The 24534-nt window shown below is 35.7% G+C and overlaps 1 protein-coding gene across 1 annotated transcript in view; it reads right to left on the bottom strand.

The window, feature by feature from the left end:
• Positions 1-24534, bottom strand: part of LOC123691521 (serine/threonine-protein kinase 17A) — a 171353-nt gene that overhangs the window by 4659 nt on the left and 142160 nt on the right. The window contains exons 2-3 of the mRNA XM_045635991.1: positions 1495-1666; positions 269-569 (exon numbers count right to left, since the gene is read on the bottom strand). Of these exons, the coding sequence (XP_045491947.1) occupies positions 269-569; positions 1495-1666 (473 nt within the window). The remainder of the gene's footprint in view (positions 1-268; positions 570-1494; positions 1667-24534) is intronic.

The raw sequence follows: 24534 nt of genomic DNA, 5'->3' as shown, positions 1-24534 counted from the left end.
TCTTGTTAAAGAGCATTTGCAAATACGGGTGCAGTACAGAATTTTTGATTAAGAATTACAAGACAATGTACCTAATTGTTCCCTTTTCTCAAACCTGGTAGACTGGTAAACAAGTGAAATCACAGTCCATGACCATTTCGAATTTGGCTCAGCCATAAAATGAAAAAAATGTAGGTATCAATTAATCTCATCAACCATTTAAATCACAAATGATTATATAGCTAGCAGATCATGTTCTTCTTCCATCTGCCATTCTCCAAGAACTCACCGACATAATCCCTCGTGCCCAATATCTCCCGCACGTGCGCGCCCGGCTGGATCGCGCGGCTGATACCAAAGTCGCATATAACCAGCTCCTCGCCGCCCGCGGAGAGCAGCAGGTTCTGCGGCTTCAGGTCGAGGTGGGCCACGCGGCGCGCGTGAAGGTGCGCGAGGCCCTCTAGCGCGTGCCGCAGGGCCCTTCGTGCCGCGCCTTCTGTCAGCCGCTCTTCTTCGTCAAGCAGGCGCTGCAGCTCGCCGCCCGCGCACAGCTCCAGCACTATGGCAACTTCTGAACGAGTCTCGTATACCTGGAATTGAGTTGATAGAGTAAGTGTTAAAGTCTGTTGTGGAGGCAATTATCATCATCATCACAAACTTGGATTACGTACTGCAATATAAAGGCAACTATAATTTATTTCTTTTTTTAAAACTTGTCGGTTATCTTAGGTATTTATCTCGGTGTTAAAAATAACAAATCATCAAAGTCTTCACCAACGCGATCAAATTTTAATCAATATTCTACTTTTTAATACTTGTCAATTCATATTATATAGCAGTTATATCTCAGCATAAATACTTATAAAAGGTCACGCTCAATGCCACGTGTTTGCGGTTGAAATCCGTAATAAAATACAATAATATGTAGGTGTAAAGGAATCTCCACGTTATATAAATATAATGATATGATAAAAGGATTAAAATACGTGTTTTCGCACGTGACAGCCAGGCGACAATGAGATTACGCGGGGTGATGGACATTTAATTTAATTTCGTCGTAAAAATAAACCTTCTGGCGCATTTTATGAAGGATTATTATCTTTATTAAATTTGACGCACATATTGATTGATAGGCATGATTTGGAAATTGTTAATTCTACCATACGCGTGGCCCCGTCATTAAGGCGGCTGGACGGAACACAGTGGGGTTTTGGTCGGTAAAAATAGGCGTGATTTAGAAATCAAATTTCGCATGACGACGTATCAAGATAGTTGTAGTCGAATTTAACGTCATCGAAAAATGGAATTGACAAAATCAAATGCTACTTAACCACATTGTAAAACCTTTCAAAATGGTAAGCGATCATCAACGACCAACATCATTTGCGGAGGACCGCTGCAAATGCTCATTTTAAGGGAAGGTATAAGGAAAATACGCCTGATACGGATACGATTACTTGATCCAAATGTGGATCCACTAAAAGAAGTTTCACTTCAAAAAAAGGCAGCTCTCACCTCGTGTAATCGTACAACGCGCGTGCAGTCAGCGCACAACGCCAGCACGGCCACCTCGTGGTGTATCTCTCGCGTCGTGTCCGCGGCGCGCCGCCGCTTGCGTATGAACTTCGCCGCGTACTCCTCGCCGGAGACCAGGTGACGGATCTTGCGGACCGATGCGAATTTACCCCTGGAAATAGAAATGTTACATGATTAATAAAATCCAATATACATTTAAGAGTAGTTAGAAAACGAGAAATAGTATATTGAAGCCTAATAAAGATAACCTCGAAAAAGATCAGTCAATGCAATGTAATTCTATGCGTATTATACTATTATCTATCTTATCTATCGTAGTATCTAAGGGTTTTATAGGCAATCTAAAAAAAAGTCAACAGCTAAGTATAAATAATTTACTATGTAATAACTTAACATGAAAGTAAGTAGCAAATCCGTATTTAGTAGACATTATTTCATAATTCAAATTAATTAACGACCACTGAAGACGAAGGCACGGTATCGTAAAATATATGACTCGTTGCCAAATGGAGAGTCGCATAAACAAGCCGGTAACATCGTCAAGTTAATGAGCAATAATATCTTCGCATAATTTAGTTTTATTACGCGTAGGTACTATTTCAGTTCGCCAGGTGACGTGCATATATCTCGGCATTAATCAGAGAGCGGGACTCGCGGACAGTAAACAACTCGTCGCGAGCGGTGGCTTCCCGAGAAATCCCAGCAATGTGTAACAGCTTGTAATTGGGCAATTTCATTAAGACGACAAACTCGCGATAAACATCTCAGGGCAGGCCGTTTGTGGAGCGTTTGTCACGATAATTGCTCGCTCGCATGACGCGTATACGCGCAGCGCGGGACATTCGAATCGTTAACCCGTCTAGGATATAGCGCCTGGAGAATTATTTTCGGGCAAACAAATTCTTCAGTTTGCTCGTAAGATTAGCACTCCTGTACATCTTATTTCCTCTGCATATAATGTGTTCATTTGATCCTTCTCTTAAGTTTATTTTAACTTAACAATAATGATGAAACATTGACTGCAGGTAGTAAAACAACTGTACACCGATTTTAACACCTAGCACAACATTTCAACCACACACTCCAGTCTAGTTCATTTTACATAGCCCTAGATATCAACCGCCCCAGACACCAGACCTACACAAAAACAACACACAAGTAACAAGCAGACGTTTAAAATGTTTCTAGCTATTATCTAATCGTTTAACGCGGCGCGTACGCGTTTCGCCACGGTTGTCTGAAGCCGGGCTAGTTTCACGGTGAGCTCCAAGTAGAGCTATAGAGGATAAACGCGCACTTTCGTCGCAAACTCGCAATTAGCGGCCGGCGCCAGTAACCAGCCTGTCAGCGGCCGCGAGCGATGAGATATGGGAACGAATCGTACAAAGGCGGCTCTTTAGCTTTTGTGTTTAGAGCAATGAGAATATTATCTTTGTTTAAATGACTATATTAGGGAAGCTTGATGTCACCTCATCGGGAATAAGTGTTATCATTTAACATCTGTATCTGTGATTGATTTTTCTTATGCGTTTTTTATTTCGTTGTATAATCACAGAACTGTGACGATCGAGATTTACATCAAAAAGTAAAAAAAAGAGTCCTAAAATAAAACTATCACCTATTGCTACCGACCTATCTTATTATCTACTTATATCACACAACAAATCTGTTAATTTCTACATAACTAGCATTAAGAGCATTTCCCAGGAATAATCTTGCTATAAGTAGATATTAATTTCAAAACAATCCCGAGCACGTCTCTCGCCGCCCACACCGAAACTAAGACATTCATCACTACCATAATAACCACAATAGGTACCTACGTGTGAAATGAATCAAATTGTCAGGGATTAAAATTGTAATAGCCACTCTCGAAGTCTCGAGAAATAAAATTGCACCCACAAGAGATAATCATTGGCCATATCATAAATTTTCTTTGCAAATTTCATTCAAAAAAGGCGTATAATTGTTGTGTTGATTGTCGGGATGATGTACCACCAACGCACACTGAAAACATGTTTTTTGATAATACATTTCAAATGTCAATATGGTAAATTATAATCATGCAAATCGTATCATTTTTCAAAAGGTCTAATCAAGGTTAGTTTCTCTTATTTTTCTACAACTAAGTCAAAAATAACTTTCCCATTAGAATACCGAAAGTAACATAGAAGGCCAGAACCAGGATAACGGGTGACAGTCATAAACTGCGCAATTCGAACGCCCACCAAGCGATAATCAAGAATTAATAATGAGCATATACTTATTTATTCAGCGGGCAAGAGACCTTCCTTTGACTCGAAACACCGCTACTACTTTGAAATGTGATCATTCCAAATTTATACGCCTTTACTTTGAAATCGTTAAATATTCCAAGTTATTTCACGGCCTCGTATCGCAGAACCTCTTTAAATTAACACGAAATTCATGGAACGGCGCCTCATTATTACATATTTGTCTCAAACATTTTCCGAGTACGTCTAAACCCGTTTAAGTGATAAATAAAACTTACCATCTACCTATATAATATAATCATCCACTTAAAATCATTTTAGAGTCAGTCGTATAATAACAGAGCGTGCATCAGAGAAACATAATATTCCAATAATAATCAATCGATTACTATGCCATCGCTTCACATCATTAAAAGTCATCTACGATAAACTGAGGCATCGCGAGTGTCGGCCGATTAAGAAATTAATATAATTCCACTGGATCGATGGTGAAAGAGCTGCCTGTGTCGTTCCGAATCGATCGATATTATCGATAACGATCGTAATCGAGTTACAAACTGTCGACGGTTCAAGTTCATTGGTTACGCAACTCGGATGAAATTTACTTTATTGCGTCTAACTTTTATTAATTGGAAACAGCTTGAGTACCAGCAGAGCAGTTATAAAGTGGTTAATATTATGCCATAGGGAAAATGGAATAAGGAATGCATTTAAATTGCTTCCGTAAATGCTTGTCGACTTCAACTCCTGTACGATTGTTTGTTTTCATGGAAATTGTCCACCATCGTCGAAAGAGTCAGTAACCAGAATAAAGTTTACTTCCAACCAAAACCTCCTCACACACCTCAAACCTGGCCCCACACCTGACACCACCCTACATAACACTTGATCAATCGCCCAACAGATCGGTCAACCACACCGATCTATCAACCCGTCGCCAGACCAGTCCCACTGTCAAGGGCGCGCATCGCTTGCGCAACGCTACGTCACGCGCTTGCTGGTGGCCTGAACCAATAGCACAGCCACAGGTTACTAAATAGTTACTTCCAATCGCAGATACTATAAAACTCTTCCAATATATAATATGGTTAGTCGCAGTGTCAGCGGCCACGGTCACGTTGCCCTACCTGTTTGACAGTTCGACATTCGTCAACAGCAAATGAAAGTTATTTTCTAGTCATTTCGTAATGAGTTCATGTGTACTTGACAGTGCAGTTGAAAATTAACTTCGATTAAACTAGATACAGAAGTTGCGTAATATGCTTGTTGGATAAAGAACTAAAGACACTTAAAAATTCAGGAGTTTCAATTCAATTAGTCAAAAAGTAATTATCAACAAAGAACGTTATTTTATTAACATCCTCATAAACTAAACAAGCCTGGAGGTTGCGTGTTTAAAATTGTTATTCCAAAACGCCATTATAAATTTTACTAAAAAATTAACTCCGTTCCCATTAAGAGGAGGCTCCCTTTTTCATTTCTGGCACTGAGAGACCGGTTACGGTACTAGACGCTAATACAGCCGCAATAAAGTTGAATATCGCGTGCGCTCTTTAATCGCGTTCGAGCTCGAAAAGTAAGTCTCAATTCTTATTTCGTTTATAACTAAAGTAATAATTGATCTAGAGAAAAAATATCTTGGCAGTCGATAGTAAACTCTATTTTCTTACTGTTAACATTTATTTTAGACATAAAGTCCAAGTAAATCTTTAAAAAAATGTAATAATCCTTAAAAAAGGCATCATTTTTGAATAAAAAATGAATCGAGCGAAAATTTTACAATTACGTTTCTGTCTTGTCCATCGAAAGAAAAAGACCCAATAAATCATATACTAAATTTCCATTTTGATTGTATGTGTGACTGTTTCAGAATATTAATGCAAATTCACATACAATTTAGGGAGCTTGCCCTTAATCTTCATAATTTTAACATTTATCTTAAAATATAAAGAGTTTGTATAGCACTATACTAATAATTCTTAAACACACATAGCGTCTCGACATCCTCTCGCCACTAAAAGTCACAACAATAAAGTGACACCATGATGTATGCATACAATGGGCACAATTTACAAATTACAGCAGGACCGCTAGCGAAATTGTTTTATATGGAAAAATGAGTGTTTTATCAGACGCTCGCATATTCATCGACATGACGCCGTGTCGTAAATACTTGTTGGTGGTCGGTCAATTGATGGTAATGGCGACGCATTGTGGTAATGTGCCAAGTAATACGACTCCTATGCACGCTGTATGAAATGCATTTTGTCAAGAGCCGTGTGGAATTCTTCGTCGGAATAATATAATAAGAGTGAATAACGTAATGATATTCTATTCTTCGAATCTGCTTTCATTGTTGTTGGTCTTTTGTGCGCCTTTCAAAAAACTATCTTATCATCTTAAAAGGCAGTGGAATAATTGATATTACTCTTTTCAGAGTCGTTTTTCTGGCATTGCACATAGTGTATGATCTGTTTCTTTTTATACTTTTTTTTTCCTGATTTTAAAATGTCCTAAGAGGCATTTAATATCGCTTTATTTATGTGTATTGTTATTTTAATACGCTAAGCATGCACTTCTTAAAATGAACTTGAGAAACTCGCTTCACGGTAGTGACAGACTAGGAAAGATTTATTCCTTGCAATTTTCATCCCCAAAAAAACTCATCTTTGGCGCACGCTAGCCTACACCTACAAAACTGGTCCTAACAATATAATCGCGCTTAAATCTCATTTAATCTGAACGAAATGACCGACATTGTAATCAGTACAGTCAAACATCTGCCCGGGCAGGTGCGTCCGATCGCCGAAAATTAGCCGGCCCTTCGGCTCGCTGCACATCTGCGCATAATCGACACGTTTAATATTGCATTTGGACCAATTTTTTATAGAAATTTGCCTCGTTAAATAAAGGTTTACTGCGTGATTTAATTTTATATACGGAGATTGTATCTCTGCTCTTTATAGATGGATATTTAGAATCTTCTAAAGACTTCTGAAAATGTACCTAGTGCTTAGGCACTAGGTACATTTTCAGAATTTTCTTTTGATTTTAATTACAGCCATGATTGTTGTGTTCTCGAAATTATTGATTCTATTATTGTCACACCCCTAACCTACATTCGTAGAAAGAAAGAAAATATAGCTTTACAACGAGTCATATAATAAAAATTGGGCTAATAAGTATTCATTTAAGGACAAAACAAATTCCAATAACATCAGATTTATCGTAGTAATAATTAAAGTTTATTGTAATCAAACACGCGAAATATAAAATTATACGAAGTATTATACCGTGCTCCATTTCGCCTAGTTCAAATATCGATTGGTTCACCCCAATAGAAGCAAGGTCGCACATTAAGGATAAACGAGTTTGACCCACTTCCTGACAAAGGGTCGGGAGTATTGATCTGAAAATTTTGGCTATGCCTTGCGTTACAGGAGGCAAGAAAGAGGCTACATTTTTAATGTTCTTATACGTAGTAATTACATACTATGTAGTTTAATTAATATAGTATTTTAACACCTACTTATATATTTAATTCAAAAGCATTTTTTACATATATTCGAAAACCGGTTGATCGTTTGAACGTAGGATTTATTAAGCTATATTGCTGTCAAAACAAAGAAATGAAATAGATTTAATAATTACTACCCAATGAAGAGTTCATTTTGAGAGTTATATGAATCTGAAATACCTATATTATAAAAATAATCCCTCAAAAAATAGATTTGTAGGTATGTTTATCAGCTACGCATCTGTTGTAAAAAATATTATTATCATTTGCTGTAGTAAAACTTTGTTTATTAGGTTTTTGCTGATTTGCCTTGCCCATAATAAACACCATAAACTCAGTCCCTCGACCCTCGCTTATTTACTTTTATGGTCATTGCTTATAAACGAACAAATCATGCAGAAAATATGAATTCTATTGCACATAATATTGCTTGATATAGAAACCTACCATTGTATAGCTTTAGTCTACAGGTCGCAATTACATAAAATAAAATAAGTATGTGCCTTTGCATTATCGTATTATACGTAGAATTACATACACACAAACAAACAATCTTCTTAATATTTATACCCCTACGCGGATAACAATAGTCGCGAGGGTTGGACCGCATGCAATCAAATCTTTCAAATTGGATATACCACGAACCATTGTCGACAGCCGAGTGCTAGGGCTCCTGTGGGACTTATTAATTACATTTCTAATAACATTGTCAAAAACACGCGCTCATAAGTTTTAAAGTTCGACGACAGCTCAATCACGCAATTGTAATTTGAATTCGGGGGTTTGAAGAAACTAAGACAGGATAAGAATAAACCAGAATTAAATTTAATAATTTAATATTTTAAAGTTTAAGAGGGCTTATTCAATTTAACGCAAGTCAAAATCTCCGCGATCTATTACGATAGATCGCGGCTTGCGCTATCCTTTTACTATGAACAGCATAGGTCCACAGGAGAGCGCCGAGCAACATGTCCTCTCTCTGGAAAGGCTCGCTGCCGACTGATTTTATTCGGGTCGCGCGCAGTGTTTTATAGTACTTTAAAAAAAATTGTAGAAAAATAATAGAGGTACATTAGTTGATTTTTTAAATTTTATCTTATAAGTAAGACCTTCTTTTATTGCAATATGTATAAATTATATGCAACTAAGTCAAATATCTTGGTGAAAATAATCATTTTGTCGACTATAATTTCTAAAAAAATTCACATTGTTCGGATTTTAATTTCGTAAGTTAGGAGTCCAAAATAAAAAAATCTTTTAACTAACTATTTTAATAAGGATATTTGCAGTTAGTTAAAAAAAAATGTGTGTTAGATCTGTCAGCAATTTCAGATATTTTTAGCTTCGAAATTGACACTAAAAGTGAAATCAAGTAATCATCGGCTCAGTTATCTTGATGGTATTCACAAATACTGTATTAATTGAAATAAACTCTTAACTAACTATATAGACAATAAAATTTCCTAAAATTATTAGTAATTCATATGTTTGTAAGATAAGTGGTTGATGGACAATCTGGTTTGGAAAATCACATATTTGAGCCAAACAGCGCACGGACCGCGTACACGGCCTTAAACTGTTTCGGTATTTGTTTTTATAATTGGAAAATCTATCAGAAATTGTTTAGTAACCAAGAGTTCTTGTGTATTATACGTGTACATACAATGGAAATAATTACTTCCATCGAGGAATTTGTTCAAAGTGTCGTTCTAAGTAGCTTCAAAATTATAGCCAACGACCCATAACATTTACGGCTAGTCTTAAATCAATCCAATTTCTCATTACAGAGTGACTACAAATGACCGTCATAAAATCGCATATAACATAGATAGACTAGGAAAAACATTAAAAGCAAGGAAATCCTAAGCACGAGCCTCAAAAACATTCAAGATCATTGCCCAAGATGATATACGACTGGGCGTTTTACGCAACGCGGATGAATGGGGCACAGATAATAAATTATAAACTTCTGTTTAACACCGCCTTATCTTGCCATCACACAACGTGGAGCAAGTCATAAAACCGCGGCCATATTGCATGTTGATATGTAATAAATAATAGCTGAATGAGTTTTGTGGGAAAACTTTTAAATTGGATTTTTTGGCAGTATAAGAAGAGCCATCTTTTAAGTGTCGCTTAAATGACGTTTAATACCACGAAATTAATACCACTTAATATTCATAAATAATTTGTATTTTGCTTAATGTTATTTAAAAATGCGTGAGTAAATTGATGTTATTTAAAAATGCGTGAGTAAATTTATGTTGTTTACGCATGTTTGTTTACATATTTTTATCTTCGCTGGTCAGATTTTCATTTTTTTGCAACCTATGTGTTTCCAGTTTCCTGTATCTGGAAGCGCACAAATCACACATGTAAAATCTATACTAATACATATTATAAAGCTGAAGATTTGTTTGTTTGTTTGAACGCGCTAATCTCAGGAACTACTGTTCCGATTTGAAAAATTTATTTATTATTTATTTCGGTGTTAGATAGCCCATTCATCGAGGAAGGCTATAGGCCTATATATCATTACGCTAAGACCAACAGGAGCAGAGCCACGCGGGTGAAACAGCGCAGCGCAGCTAGTAGACTACATCGGTTGCCTTTCCAAAAAGTCCCTTGTTCCTATAACTTGTACCATTGTCCACTATGATAGGCATCGCACCGGCATCTTATCTCCACATTTATTGTTTTAACACTGATACCGGCGCCTCTGCGATTACGACACGATTGCGACACGACACATTTCTAGCTGTGGCTCGTTTTGACCGAGTTAACGGAAATAAATTCTGATCTTATCTTATTTATTAACGGTGTGAAGAGAAAACACGAGGTACAAATCATTCACTTTAGAAAGAAAACAAATTTAGAATGAATATAAAATATAAAACAAATTTGTTTTATGTACCGGAAAATTAAACTAAACAACAAAATACAAAGCTAGGTATATAAAATCATTCATCAATGTCAAAGACCAATTAAATTCTAAAACTACCCTCACCAAGCAAACACTACTTCTACCCTTTTTTTCTCAGTCCAACGGTATTAACTCTATGTAATGTACTAGTTTATTTCCAGTAAGTACAGAGTAAAATAATTTCAACTCAAAAACACATAGAATTAAAACATCAAACACAACAGTAACTCCATGGAGTCGGTTTCGAAATACAGTCGCTGCACTTAAAAATACAATTTTTTACTCTTTACAATGTCGACTTGAGCACTCGACAAGTCGAGATGTTTGAGTCGACGAATAAAATTCACTAGTACGTACCTAGTTGTTTTACGCTAGTTCAATTTAACGACAACGATACGAACGTAATTTTAAATGCAAGTAATTTATGAATAAAAAGTAAAAAAAAATATGAATTATGAAACACAACAATTTCTACTTTTACATAATTTGAATTGCATATTGAGTATATTTATTTTAGAAAAAAAATCTATAAATGCGTCTCCTAAAATTTGAGACTAAATACCTATAATAGTGGCCTACGCAACCCAGATACTTTGTAGTTTCGGAATTGCAACAGTATTGTAAGTTGTAACCTTAACCAAAAACTCTTACACGAGTCAACACAACATTAATTAACAGATAAACAAACGCGCATCCCATCTCCTAAGACCTCAGCAATGCAAATGGCCGCCCACGCGCAGCAAGCGGTGCCTGTAATCGACGTCTAATCGACGATGAAACAATAGGACGATATGCGCACTACCGTTTCGCACTCATTAAAACCGTATAAAACATTGTACCTACATCATTTGCATATTGTTCCGATGCCCACGTTGTTCATTATAAACAACAATAATTGGTAACGTACCTACTTACTTGAATCAAAGCGCGGTGTTATAATTAATAGCATTAATAGCGTGTATTGTGCTTTTGTTTTATATGGCATAGAAACCTTAACTGGGTTGCGCTACCATATTTTATTATATTAATTAGTTTTACCAACATTCACCTTCAATTAAACTTAATAATCTAGAAAGCAATATTTTACCTATATTTTAATGAAGCAAGAATTAGTCCAAATTTGTGAATTGAATATAGTCTAAGATCATTGTAATAACGTAATAAACTAAACATCTTCAAAATATTGAAAAATTTTAATTCTAATGCAGACTACTAGCCAAACAGTAGTGATGCCTGATGCACAATTTTCAATATTACATTCTTTATGTAATATTGAAAATTGTGCATCAGGCATATAAAAAATAAAATATCAATAAAATATGACAATGCAAAATGCGGTTTACAAAGAGCTCATTAAATGGCGTCGATTTTCAAGTGATATTTAAAAACACTCGCATTGATGCGTGCAGCTGATAAAAATAATATGTATATGGAATATAAACAGTCTCGGATTACGTTTACGTAGTAGGAAGTAATTATTGAGAAAAATAAGACTTTAATTTATGCTACGAAAATAAAATAACGAGGTGATACTGCAGCTTTGTTTATGTGAATTTTCAATTATTAACTATCCTGCAATAACAGTTATTCAAAACAAAATGCTATCAACTATTTCACATCTTTGGTTTCAACAACAAAAGAACACACTATCATCGTCTAGATCGGATTTTTTCTACCAAAATAGGTCCAGCCTTTCAGACGTGAAAACACAACAGACGTTTCCTTTATAATGCAACTAGCTTACCGCCCGCGGCTTCGCCCGCTTTGTTTAAAACGATTTGAAATGTAAACTATCCTATCTCTCAAGTTGGATCGAACTGCACATGGTGTGCGAATTTTATTATAATCGGTTATGTGGTTTAGGAGTCCATTGAAGACAAACATTGTGACACGAGATTTAGGTATATATATTAAGATAACGAATTACGAATGATGAACCTGTTCATTTTTTGAAGTCGTTTCAAAATACTTCTATAAAACCAAAGAAACGGCATAGGCATATTTTCATTTCATTTAAAAAAAAAATTCATTTCATTTCATTTCATTTCATTTCATTAGGTACTATACTTAGCCCTTCACGCCTATCCAGTATCCATACTTAGTAAGCGTTATATTAAACTTTCGCCTCAACAAGGCTTTCCTTGTTTTAGTACATTGAATCAAAATTATCCAACAAAGAGCGACACAATGTCATTAATTAGGCTGGCGTTGATTAAGAAAATGCGTAGATCGGTGAAAGCACACGACGGGAACATGCTTTCGTGGTATTGACAAACATTTTAATGGTAGAGATTGGCTTGTAATTAATGCGTAGGATAGTTTTAGGGCCTTGCAGCTCGTTTAGCTTCAATTAATAAAGGTCACATAGCAAAATATTGCTTTTATGAATACATAGAAATGTCTTCCCTGCAAACCAAGTATTTTTACTGTTTTACTCAATGAGAGGCAAAGTATCTTACTAATATACAGACGTATGTTCAAAAACAATTACATCGAAATGAAATACATGTAAACGTTTATAAACTCATCTCTAATGATACTTTGAACAATTAATCAATGTACTATACAATATACATATTATACTCTATATGACAATTTACAATATAAGCAAATACTTTAAACTGCAGCGCACTTTCTCCGGCCGATATATCTATGAGTTCAGTTCGCGATTGGTCAAACAACAATAGACGCAAATTCGCCGTGATTTGCTCCCACGGGCCACGATAGCTATCCGTATCGACACGGGATAGAGATGTCCGATCGATGTCGATAAAAGCGCATTATAGAGTATCGAAATCGATGATCTGTGTCACCGAGTCTCGCTGTGACGAAAATAGGTTAACAGATGGATAGTTATTTAATGTAGACGTGTTTGTAAAAGTGCAGGTTAGACATAGTGACCTATTAACAGGTGACCAATGAACGAATTATCTACCTATAAATTTAACAAAGCTACGGAATGCTGAATGAAGTTATGGAAACGAGAACTATCATTTATCAGCAAATCACAATGAGCATATTTAGTTAAATAAGAGGACAATGTCCAACAGTGAATTTATTCTGGTAAATCGACGAATGAAGACTAGTACGAACTAAGAATTTATAGTAGTGCCGCCTTCTGAGAAGAACCAATTATTATTTATTAACGTGTTTCGACAAAGTACACTTGGGCACATCACTACACAAGAACTGGTCCATGCTAAGCGGAGATGCGCAACTTTCACCAACCTTTCCGGGACGGTCCCTTGGCCGCTGACCTTACCGCGCTAGTGCCGTACTTGGCGGCGTTTATTAGTTCAGTGCACGTAAGTATACTTGAATTACGACCTTAAAGTAGCATGCAGTAGGTAGCTTTTTCGTATATAGTAGTGAGGGTATTATAATGATAGCTGATGTATTATTATTGTATTCGCATAATGATATAGATTTGTATAATAGGTTCGCAGGGCAGTGTAACGCTGTCGTTGTAATTAAAAGTTTTAATTACGGCAAAGGCAATCGTGTGGTCGGGAATTTTAGTGATTTTACATTAGTTTTAATCCCTTCGTGTCAAAATCAAATCATTCCCTTGTTAAATAATATCTAATAACAACAAAACCAGAAGAAGGGCGTATATGCAAAAACGCTTGTAGGATTAACGTTTACCCGTTGCGATCGTATCGTGTGTCGTGTCGCTAACGTAATCGCATTCGCTGCATACCCGTGTTAAGGCGTTTACACACTACACGATAAATCTATGAGAAACGACGCGACTATCGTGTTTTGAAAGTATTAAAAGGGATGGTACTGAATTGAATTATTGTTCGTTCTAATCCCATTTGCTTGTTAAGATGTAAACGTGCAATGCTTACCTACATCTTTACAAAGCCGTAGTATTTAAAAAACAGTCATACTCTATCTCATGATCAGCACGATCTAACACGATTTTGAATTAGTCCTTAATCCTTATGTACATCCATCTATTTATAGCTTCATATAAATGAATTTACCGCTTATCAATGTTTAATTAATTCTATCTAACCGCAATTTGTAATTGTTTAGCGCTTGTTCAAAATAATATTTACTTAGGCCTACTAAACAAATACAACTTATCTACGTAATTAGTAATTACTATCACAAAAAAGCCCCGCGGGTCTATCAGACAGAACAGCCTCATTCATAGGTAACTAAATACATACTTAACGATAATTATTAAGCTAACGAAATTTTCATTTCCACAACAATAAAGAACAAAATTTCTAGACAATAACAATCATTAATCTACTCAAAAAAAATCATCAAATTAACCAACACAGGGTTAGAAAAAAGCAATAAACAGCACATGCATACAACGCCTTAATAATAATGTGCGCAAGGTCGAACAGACGAGCCCATTGTTGTATCAACAACAGAGCATGTCAACTTTTTGTTAGCCCCTCGGAGATCTCGATAGAGCTTCGAATCGCAACTATCCATCAGAACACACAGGAATGGTATTTATCATTCTTAAAATTCCAAACAAACTCCTGAAAGATATTTCTGTGCGTTTAAAATTATTTTAATATAACTTCATGATTTGAGTCGTATTAGTGTGTATGTTAGTATTAATAATGCACAATTAATAGATTTTGTAATGCTTCGTATAATAATGCATATTTTTACCAAAACAATAACATTACTCTAAAACTATTTATACCGGTTGAGCGAGACTAATTTTCAATCTAATAAATGTTGGACATTTAGAGATGATATATTGTCTCAATGGCAAAGTATGCTACTTTAAAAGCTTTTACGGGCACACCAATTCGTTACCGTGTCACAAGACTGACAGAAAATTCAATCAACATTTCGCAATTAACACGCGCAATAACAAAACGGACCACTTTCGCTACCACTCAATCATCGGAAACCACATTTATCCATTAGAGGCTAGAGCATCGCGCAATACGATTAGGTACTTGAAGGACGAAGCAATATTTCTCCGCACAAAAAAACAACATCTAATAGGCCATTACGGCCGACAGCTGATAAAAATCTACTCAATTAACGTTTTATCAACAGTAATTACGGTATGGGCGGTCATTCAGACCCCGGCTCTAATTATGCCGTAGAACGTATGGCTAGTGACTACATCGGGCTAGCCGTATTGACGCGACGAATTACACAAGGTCACGAATAATAACTGCGAGACAGGCACCGCCCGGACAATGATTGATGCGAACCGTTAATTGGCCATCTCAATAATTGAGAAGTCTCCGGAGCTGGTCTCCGCTTTATCTAATGGTGCGATAATGATGCAATAAATCAAGTATGACCGGCCGACGCGCCTGAGGGGAAGCGTGAATGATAGCAGCGGAAATGGATATTATGATAACGATGCCCGCGCATCAACTCGCCAGATTTAGCGAGCCATTTGCAATCGAGCTAGTTGAATCTGATTGCTCGTATACATCAAGCTGTCCTTATTCGTCCGCCCGTCGGTTGTTATTTCATCGTATAGTCGTTATATTCGCATAAATGTGCGAAACGATAACGCGAGGCGCTAAATAGGGAGACAAAAGGTGAGGTAACTGTTTGGTAATTCGACGGGCGCGGTCTGCGCGACCCATATAGGCGACGCAACGGTTGTTTCTCCGTTTTCGCATTGTCCTTCGTCGAGTGATACGAGCGTTAGCCCTTTGTGTGTCTCGCCGCTAACTGTAAGCGGCCACTGAGGTATGACGTTACGTATTCCGTCCGCTGCACCGCGGCGTCCGCTCAAAGGCATGCCTCCCATTAAGTTCTTATCTCACGAACACGGCAGTTTCACCGCATGCCCATATAATAAATAGGTTCACCGTTGAACGGTTCAGATTCAGTCTATTAGCAGTCGATCTCCGCCCGTGACCCGCCCGATATAGGTCACAGTCGACGACCGCGGATTTTACGATAATCGCGCGTTGCGAAACTTACACATTGGCAAAATATCAAAATTCCCGTCTGTAGTAAGTCTAACAATGACGTGAACGAACGTGAATCATAAAGAAGCCGAGAATCCACATATTGTGAAGACCTCTCGGAATTCTTAATCTATTCCCAACGATAAATCTACACTTAAAATTGTCTCCATTAGAGTCGAATTTGGATCGGTTACGACTTACGATCTGCCGTTGATTCTATGATATGTGGCCGTAAATTTAGAATAACGGAAAGCGTGGCGGGCGGCTGTGTATGCGCCTTATTCCCCGGCCTTCGCGTGAATGAGATGCCGAGCGGTCAACGCACAGACCACTAATTCGAGGCGCGGACACCCAATAATAACGAATGGATTTATAGCTCATTAAGCTGTGAAAACAGGAGTGCATTCCGGCCGGTCGCTCGATAAACACGGTGTCGTCGACCTTTGCCGTGAACTAAAAGAAAAGTGAAAGCGGCCGGTGACAAATCCACCGGCACGTGTCCTGTGCAACACGAGGTATGCGCCCGCGCCGCCCGTAGAGGTAGAAAATAGATGGAGCGCTTTATTAAATCCGAGGCGTGCTCGGACGGGCGTCATGTTAATAATAGTGGTGGAGCGTATGTTGTGTGCTGTCACCGGTGAGCTGATGCTATCCGCGGGATCGCGCCGGTTGCCCGCGAGACATCGATTAACATCGGCTACTTTTAAATCGATCGACTCGTTCGCTTAATGCGAACCCATTACGTCGATCGGAATGCGCGGGACTTATCATAATGGTGGCTGAATATTTCAATGTACTCCGGACGAACCTCCGCCGCGAGTTAAAAGTATTAACGTTCTCTTGCTAATGCACTCACGATATTACCGTGAGCGTTTATAATATTATTGTGAGATTATATTAAGTGCATCAATAGTGAGGCAATCGACATACCATTAATCCGCTTTCAATGTAAAATTCTGAATTGGATTAATCTTCTTTAATTGAATGGACTTTCTAAAATTGCACTTCGAAGCTTTTACGACATGACTTATGTGTATAATGTAAACTGAGAGAAATTTAATCCCTTCTTTGTGTAATCTTCATGGAATTATTAATGGGATAAAGTATATTAAAACATAATTGTATAAAAAATATTTTGGACAATTATTATGTAACTGAAGGTTAAGCGCCCACACCGCAAGTATGAGTCATTCAGCCGTTAACGGAAAATAAAAACGGTTATAAGTGAAGACGTTTGTCTTTAAATTTAACGTGGATTCTAACGTTTTTGTTGTAATGTTTAATTAGGTAATTTGTATCTTTGTGCGGAAAAAATGAGAAAAATATCATATGTTCTCGTAATGATAGAATATAAAAACTTTATCTTGGTTATTATATTTTTTACCATGTTGTCTATTCTTCCTTCTTGATTTAAAATCTAAGTGCTCATTATGTTGAAACTAATTAAGGAGATTTACATGACTTTAAAAATAGTATCAATACGTTAATATATTAAAAATATATTTATTTACTTTATTGATATCTAGAGGAATATAAATACATACATACTTTTAATACTAGTAAAATTATAAACATTTCAACAGACCAAATAGGCAGAGTACCTACTAGGAAATCATCACAAGAGACAATCCTATCTTAGAACAACTACAGCTTCAATATAATGGTAATTAGAGTTTCATTCGCCATTGATTGTAATACAGGTTTAATATGGGTTGTATAGGCTGGTTATACATGACGCAATTATTTTGCGAACGGTAAGGCTGATTACAGACGTACCAATTATTATAGAAACTAAGATATTTATGCGCTCATATACTTAGTTTGTATATGCGTAACATACCATTAATACTTCTATAATGGTATATAGATATCACATATCGTTACACTACATTAGTTTTAAGATATAGCATAGCTTCTATCGCGGGCCTTGAGCGCGTGGACCGAATCGAGAAATTCCGTAACGAAAAATCCTCACGCTCCCCACTCCGACGGGCGTAGGTGTGGCTTGAAGGCATAGTAGCAATAGCTTTACCGCGGCAGTCCCTGAGTGCCACACATCTTTTTTTATTTATTGTGTAATTTATAATCTAATACCTAAAAAAAGTCAGCCAAGAAAACTACGATATTATTATTTTACTTCGCAGAAATTTCTTTTACTAATAAGTTAGGTTAGGTTATAGACAATTTATTTAGATAGTTGACAGCCCTAATTGAAACGTACCACCCCGTAATTATAATTAGTAATTACCATACCACGAAGCTTGTAGTTAGATCAATAACAAATACAAACAATTTATCCAGTCCTTACTCTAGCATGTAATTATTTTAAAACCAGTCATTAAATTATGCATTTGAATTGCGCACATCTATCAGGAAATATAACTTCTCAACCGACATCAAAAAAAAAGCAGAGGTTCTCAATTTATTCGTGTTTTTTTTGGCTTTTTTAGCTCAAAAGTCAAAACTTAGGAATGGGTTAACCGATTTTGATGAATCTTTTCTTATTTAAAAGCTGGTGCCACCCGTATGTTCCTATTTAAATTTTGTGTCGTTCTAACAATCTGAAGGCTTAGTTTGAAATTAAATCATTTTATATCGATATATTAAAGAACCATAATAATCTGACCTTTGAAAATAGATTTGTAGAAGCCAAAAGTCGTTCAGTTTCGTTCCACTTTGTGACTCACCTGCAACAAAAAACAATAAATTATAATATTGCTCTTCAAAAAATTAGTTACAATATTTTTTTTAATATTCGTTTTGCACAAATTATTCATTAATCTCTGATGCGGGAAGTCGTTAACTTCACGGATGCTATGCTTGGGATTTGATGTGGTCCGTGTTCATTCAGGTAATTTAAGACAAAATAAAAATATTCCGATTTTAGATGCACACTACTACACTAATTACTATAGGTACCGATATTTCTACAAACTTGAATACTTATCGATTTATTTCACGTAATTATTCTTTATAGGTAATAAGATAGGTACAGGGGCTACATAATTATTACTTGCAATTTGGTTTACATTAAAATCATTAAATATAAAACAATACCCCGAGAAAGTCTATATTATTATTATTTAGTTCCTAGGATAGTCTCAAGAAATCTTTAAGCACCTACAGAAGTGCTAAACTAACATCTCAATACATGCTTGCACCGTGGCCGTGGGCGGCGGTCACTCGCCGCGCCCACGCGTGGGCAACCAGCAAAAGGTCGGGGAACTTAATTTTTCGTAATACACACGAATTTTCATACAGCGGATTATTATCATAAGGCAATCGTAATGTAATACGCAGTGTTGAATCTAAATAGATTTCGTGTGTGAATTGTGAGACTGTAGGCGGATCAAGCACTTAAAGAAACCACATTATTGCACAATTGTGTACCTAAACGCTTAGTATAGATATTAAGAAAATGTATACAAATTTTATATAATTTACTAGCTGTGGCCCGCGGTTTTACCCGCAGTGCTCTGCTCCTGTTAGTCTTAGCGTGATGATAGATTATTAGCCTGTAGCCTTCCTCGATAAAAGGGTTATCTAACACCGGGATAATTTTCAAATCGGACCAGTAGTTCCTAAGATTAGCGCGTTCAAACAAACAAACTCTTCAAATTTATCATATTAATATACATATATAAAAATATTATAGTACTCATTACCTATTAAAAAAAACAGCGACGAGGAATGCAAAACTAAACCAAACGTTTCATCTATCAAGTACCTAAGTTATTTAAAATCTTGATTATTCACACATAATATAATACAAATATCCAATAAAAGATAAACAGATAACCAAACCGATTATCCAGTAAATTGAATATGATTATAGCATCGTAATCATCTCGTTTATAATTTTATATACACCCACGCGTAATGTGCGTCTCACGTATGTCTTATATTTAATTTGTATAATAAAATATAGTTTACTCAGTACCGTTAAAATAATTAAAACTATATGATTGATTTTCTATATTTTAAATTAGTTAGTGAGTCATCTAAACATACATAGGTTTTTACAGAATGGATAAAACATTAATCAGTTGACTAGAAAGTGAAGTCCCATGTCCCCGTAGTGGGGTAAGGGGCAGATGCATTATGCATACATCTGTTTCACTGGTCGATTTTTCTTTAGGGACAAGTAGGTGATCAGCCTTCTGTGTCCTACCAGACCGAGACATTTTTTTATTCTTCGTCTCCACCGGGAATCGAACCCAGGACCCCTCGGTTCTACGCTCACGCGTCAACCACTGTACCAAGGAGGCGGCTAGTTCAGTTGACTAGAAGTTTGTTCTAAAATCCTTGGAATCAAATAAATTTATAACGAAAGAAATAACATGATGATATCGACCATCACTTGAATTACACGTAGACAATATCAAAACATATTTAGCTAAGACCTTAGAAAATAATAAGCATCAATATTGACATATTAAAATTATTATAGGTCATCATCATGTCGTTAGTGATGGACACGAAATAATTATATGACCATTGTATTCGATTAAAATCATTAAGGACCTGGCAATGAACACACACACACACATATTGTAAAATTATAATGCAAATTATTTTAAGCTTCTATTTTGTCGTAATTGTATTTAAAATTCAAGGTCCATGTACGAGCGTTTATTCATTATAATATAAACTTTAGATTACACAACTACAATAAACAAAGTGTGAAAAATAATGACATTTTAAACTGCATAGAGAATAACTTTGAATATCGCATTTAATTTAACATTATTGAATGTGTCAATTGCTATAATTGATCTATTCATAATAAATAAAAAGGTCAAAATAATAATTAAAGACAGTTAGTAAAGACTTTATTAAATTAATTTTTATAATTTATTCTTCTTCTGCAATGAATTTTAATTGAAAAAATGAATAGGTAACGTCATGCTTTTTCAAATTACATCCTGTATCGATTGAAGATCTTTATATAGGATTTGATTTCATATCTTTTGAGAAGCATAGATTACAATCTTTTTATTTTATTTTACGTTATAATATAATTTTGTTCCATGATGGATTTAAAACATATTACCAAGATCGCATTTGTAACATATTATAAGACTTATATCCCTATACATTACTTGCAAGAATCTATCTGGCGGAAAACCGGACATGCGCGATGCTTGTTAACAACAAACGTACGAGATGACATTAATGTGTATTGCATTTAGACGTATAACGTCCATTTGCTCTCATTGACTTGTCTAGACGTCCGCGTCGGTGAGGTTGAGGCATTTGTGCGATTATTTGGCATATCTCCTGTTTCTATCTATGGAATACTTTATTAAACTTAAAATAGGGTATGTTTATTTGTTTCCTACAACTACATCTTTAACTTTACTTATATTGCAATTTTTCGTTTAAAACTATAATAATCAAGTTTATTAAAGATATCAATGTCAATATGGCTAAGCTAAGAGGACATAAACCGAATACTTCAAAAATTATGCTAATTAAGTCTATGGCATTCTTATAGTTAATAGCAAATGAAACAAGTGTTAGTATGACCGAAATAAAAGAACACCAACACTGCCGTCCTTTAACTAAAAAGCCGTTAACCCTCAAATGGTCAATTTTCAGTTTTAAATGTAGGGTGACAAAGTTCAAAATTCTCTATCTTTCTGTCTAAGAATCATTTCTCTAGCATTAATAGTTATAGAGATAAGAAAATATTGTGAGCCGTTAAGTAACACAATTTTCGGCGATTCCATAACTTGAAAGTGTCTAACCAACACTACTTCGCTAAATTTCCTTTAAAGTACCTTAACCGCCACATTTCATAATTATTTTTTAACTTTTTACTTGACTAAAAGTACGTCATCAGATTATACTTGACTATAGGGACGCAAACTGACTATAACTGCTTTGTGATATGCTTTCATATAACGATTCCAATGGAAATCCTTACCTTATTTGCAGTTACTCGCCCTTAACGCTTTTTTAGTTAAGTAACTTTATTTAGGAAAAATTCTAATTACATTTTTTTGCTTGGTTACAAAGCAGTTAACCCTCATTTTTTAGCTAAAAGGCAGTTATCCGATTCTGGTGATGCATCAGTTTCGGGGATGAGTGTGATGCTGTAATTGTGTCGCCCCCAAGCAGAGTACCGATTGCTTTTGATTTTTTTTTACAAGACGTATAGTGTCTGATCAGGTTTACTAAGTTTAATACAATCTAGCAGCTAAATTACGGAAAATATAACAAGTCAAAGTTACGAAAATTTGGTAGGTACTGCATGTTACGACAGTGCGAACTTTCAATCGTACTTCTCTGTTTAGACTCTGATTAGTCTCTGTAACCGAGAAAGAGGACATAGACAGTCTGTACTATTTATTAATGATGTCATTTACCCCTTGGGTGGAATTAGTAATCGACTGTCAAGCCATGTACTTGAGATGGTGATAGAAAAATTATTATGAGTACACTACCTTTGACCCCCTGGCGGGGAGTCCATTTTCCCACTATTTCTATTTTTTCTTTTCTTTATATTAGACTATTAAGATTTGTATTTTTGTAACATGGTAGCAAATAAAAAGTTTTCTATTTCTACCTCCTGCTATTTTCCATAATATATTCTGGTATATTATATTTTCTGAATGTGGATGAAAGAGTCTTCTAATCATTTGAGAAGCAACATTATTTATTAAGAGAATCCCACATATAAGAGCTTGAAGCCCTTTTGAAACCAGGATGTTTTTTTTTTCAAAACCCTCGTGCACAAGTCTTAACTTTTTTTCAGAAAACGATTTATGTTTACATTGTTTGTTGTCCTATTTGTACTCACATATCCTTGACTCGTATGATGGCTTCGCAGAAGAGTATTTATAAAATAACGTTATAATTGCAATTTTAGAAGATTTATCTCAATCTTAACCACGAAATGATCCTCTGTAATGAAATAAACGTGAACATGACGTAAAAAAAAGGTTAATTTTATCAAAAACTTAAAAGAGTCATTTAGTAAAAGAGTTTAAAATACTTGTTACTCACAGACAGACGCGAAAACCATTAATTTAGATAGTGTTTAAATCCTTAATACTTAAATCTAAAAGCTTTTAATCCTTTTCCTTTCCATTGGTGACCTAGGGGATGTAATTCCGGAGAGCAAAGCCTCAGACAGCAGCAAATTTTTAACATAAGTAAGATTAAAATTTAGTACAACTATATAGAATCGTAGTACAAAAGCATCCAAAAGCCCTTAACCGCTGATTATAAAGTTTTTGAAATTTAAATTAAAGCCAAAGTCATAGTTTAAAAGCAGTTATAGTAGCTTAACGACGTTTTAGGTAAGCATTTTATTTATAAATTAAATAAAATCGCAAAATGAAAATAAAAATACTAAATTACTTAGCTAAAAAGTCGCTATGGTATGTCAACGGCCGTCTTGTCCAGTAAAAAGTTAAAATTTTCAGATTATATGCTGAGCTAAACGAGAAAAAGTGAATTTAAAAATAAATTATAACAGTGTCTGGTTAGAAACTATTATTTATATATAATATAATTAAATGTCGATCGATGTATCTCACAATAATTATTCTAAGTGTCATAATTTTTAAGAAATAACGATTTCCGTGTTTTTTGCCATTTACTCGAAACTCACTTCGGTGGCTTAACGGCTTTCTAGTTAAAGGACGGCAGAACAAGTTCCCAACAAAGAGGCTACAGTACCGGCCGCAGCGGTGCGTCTAATCGTTCAGCCAATTAGCTCCCATTGCGCCCTGATTGAACACCACGCTTCATACTTACTCTATTAACACTCTCCGTCAACAATCACACACGGCACACCTCATCCCGCTCACGCATCAACGATCCCAATAAGCGAGACAGAGATAAAATATGCATTATGCAGCATAGGTGGTCCGACGGTCGTGTTAGCTGAAGTCTTACTCTATTTGGAAAAATACTTTATGTTCTAACTGATATGGTAATTGAATTACTCGGCGCTGACTAGTTGGCACCAATTATATATACTGATAGCATTATAATCCGTATTCAGCATCGAATGACATCCGGAATTCCTATTGACGCCTCTTATGGTGAGATGGCGTTAAAACGATACCGTCCTGCGTATTGTCAATTAAGCGATTCATTTTAAATGCACAATTATTTACGTTCGACAGCGTTCAATTAAGTTATTTATATGCTGCGCTTTAAAAATCGTGTACATAAATCAGTGAGTTGGATTAAGCCGCAACGATAATGCTTCAATATTTCGGATTTAATGAAAAAGCAATAACGAATCGACAGGTCGTTGAATAAAGGACGTGTATAAGGAAAGAATAATTTCGTGTTCGGCCCTTAAAATATCGTTGAGTTATTATCGTATACTGTATGTGACATTGTATGCTAAATTATTCAGCTGTCGTTAATTTTATGAAATAATCACATGGTTGCTCGATTTGAGTT

This window comes from Colias croceus, chromosome 4 (genome assembly GCF_905220415.1).
Source record: "Colias croceus chromosome 4, ilColCroc2.1".
NCBI lineage: Eukaryota > Metazoa > Arthropoda > Insecta > Lepidoptera > Pieridae > Colias > Colias croceus.
The sequence above is the reverse complement of the archived record's forward strand: the minus strand, read 5'-3'. Positions and strand labels throughout refer to the sequence as shown.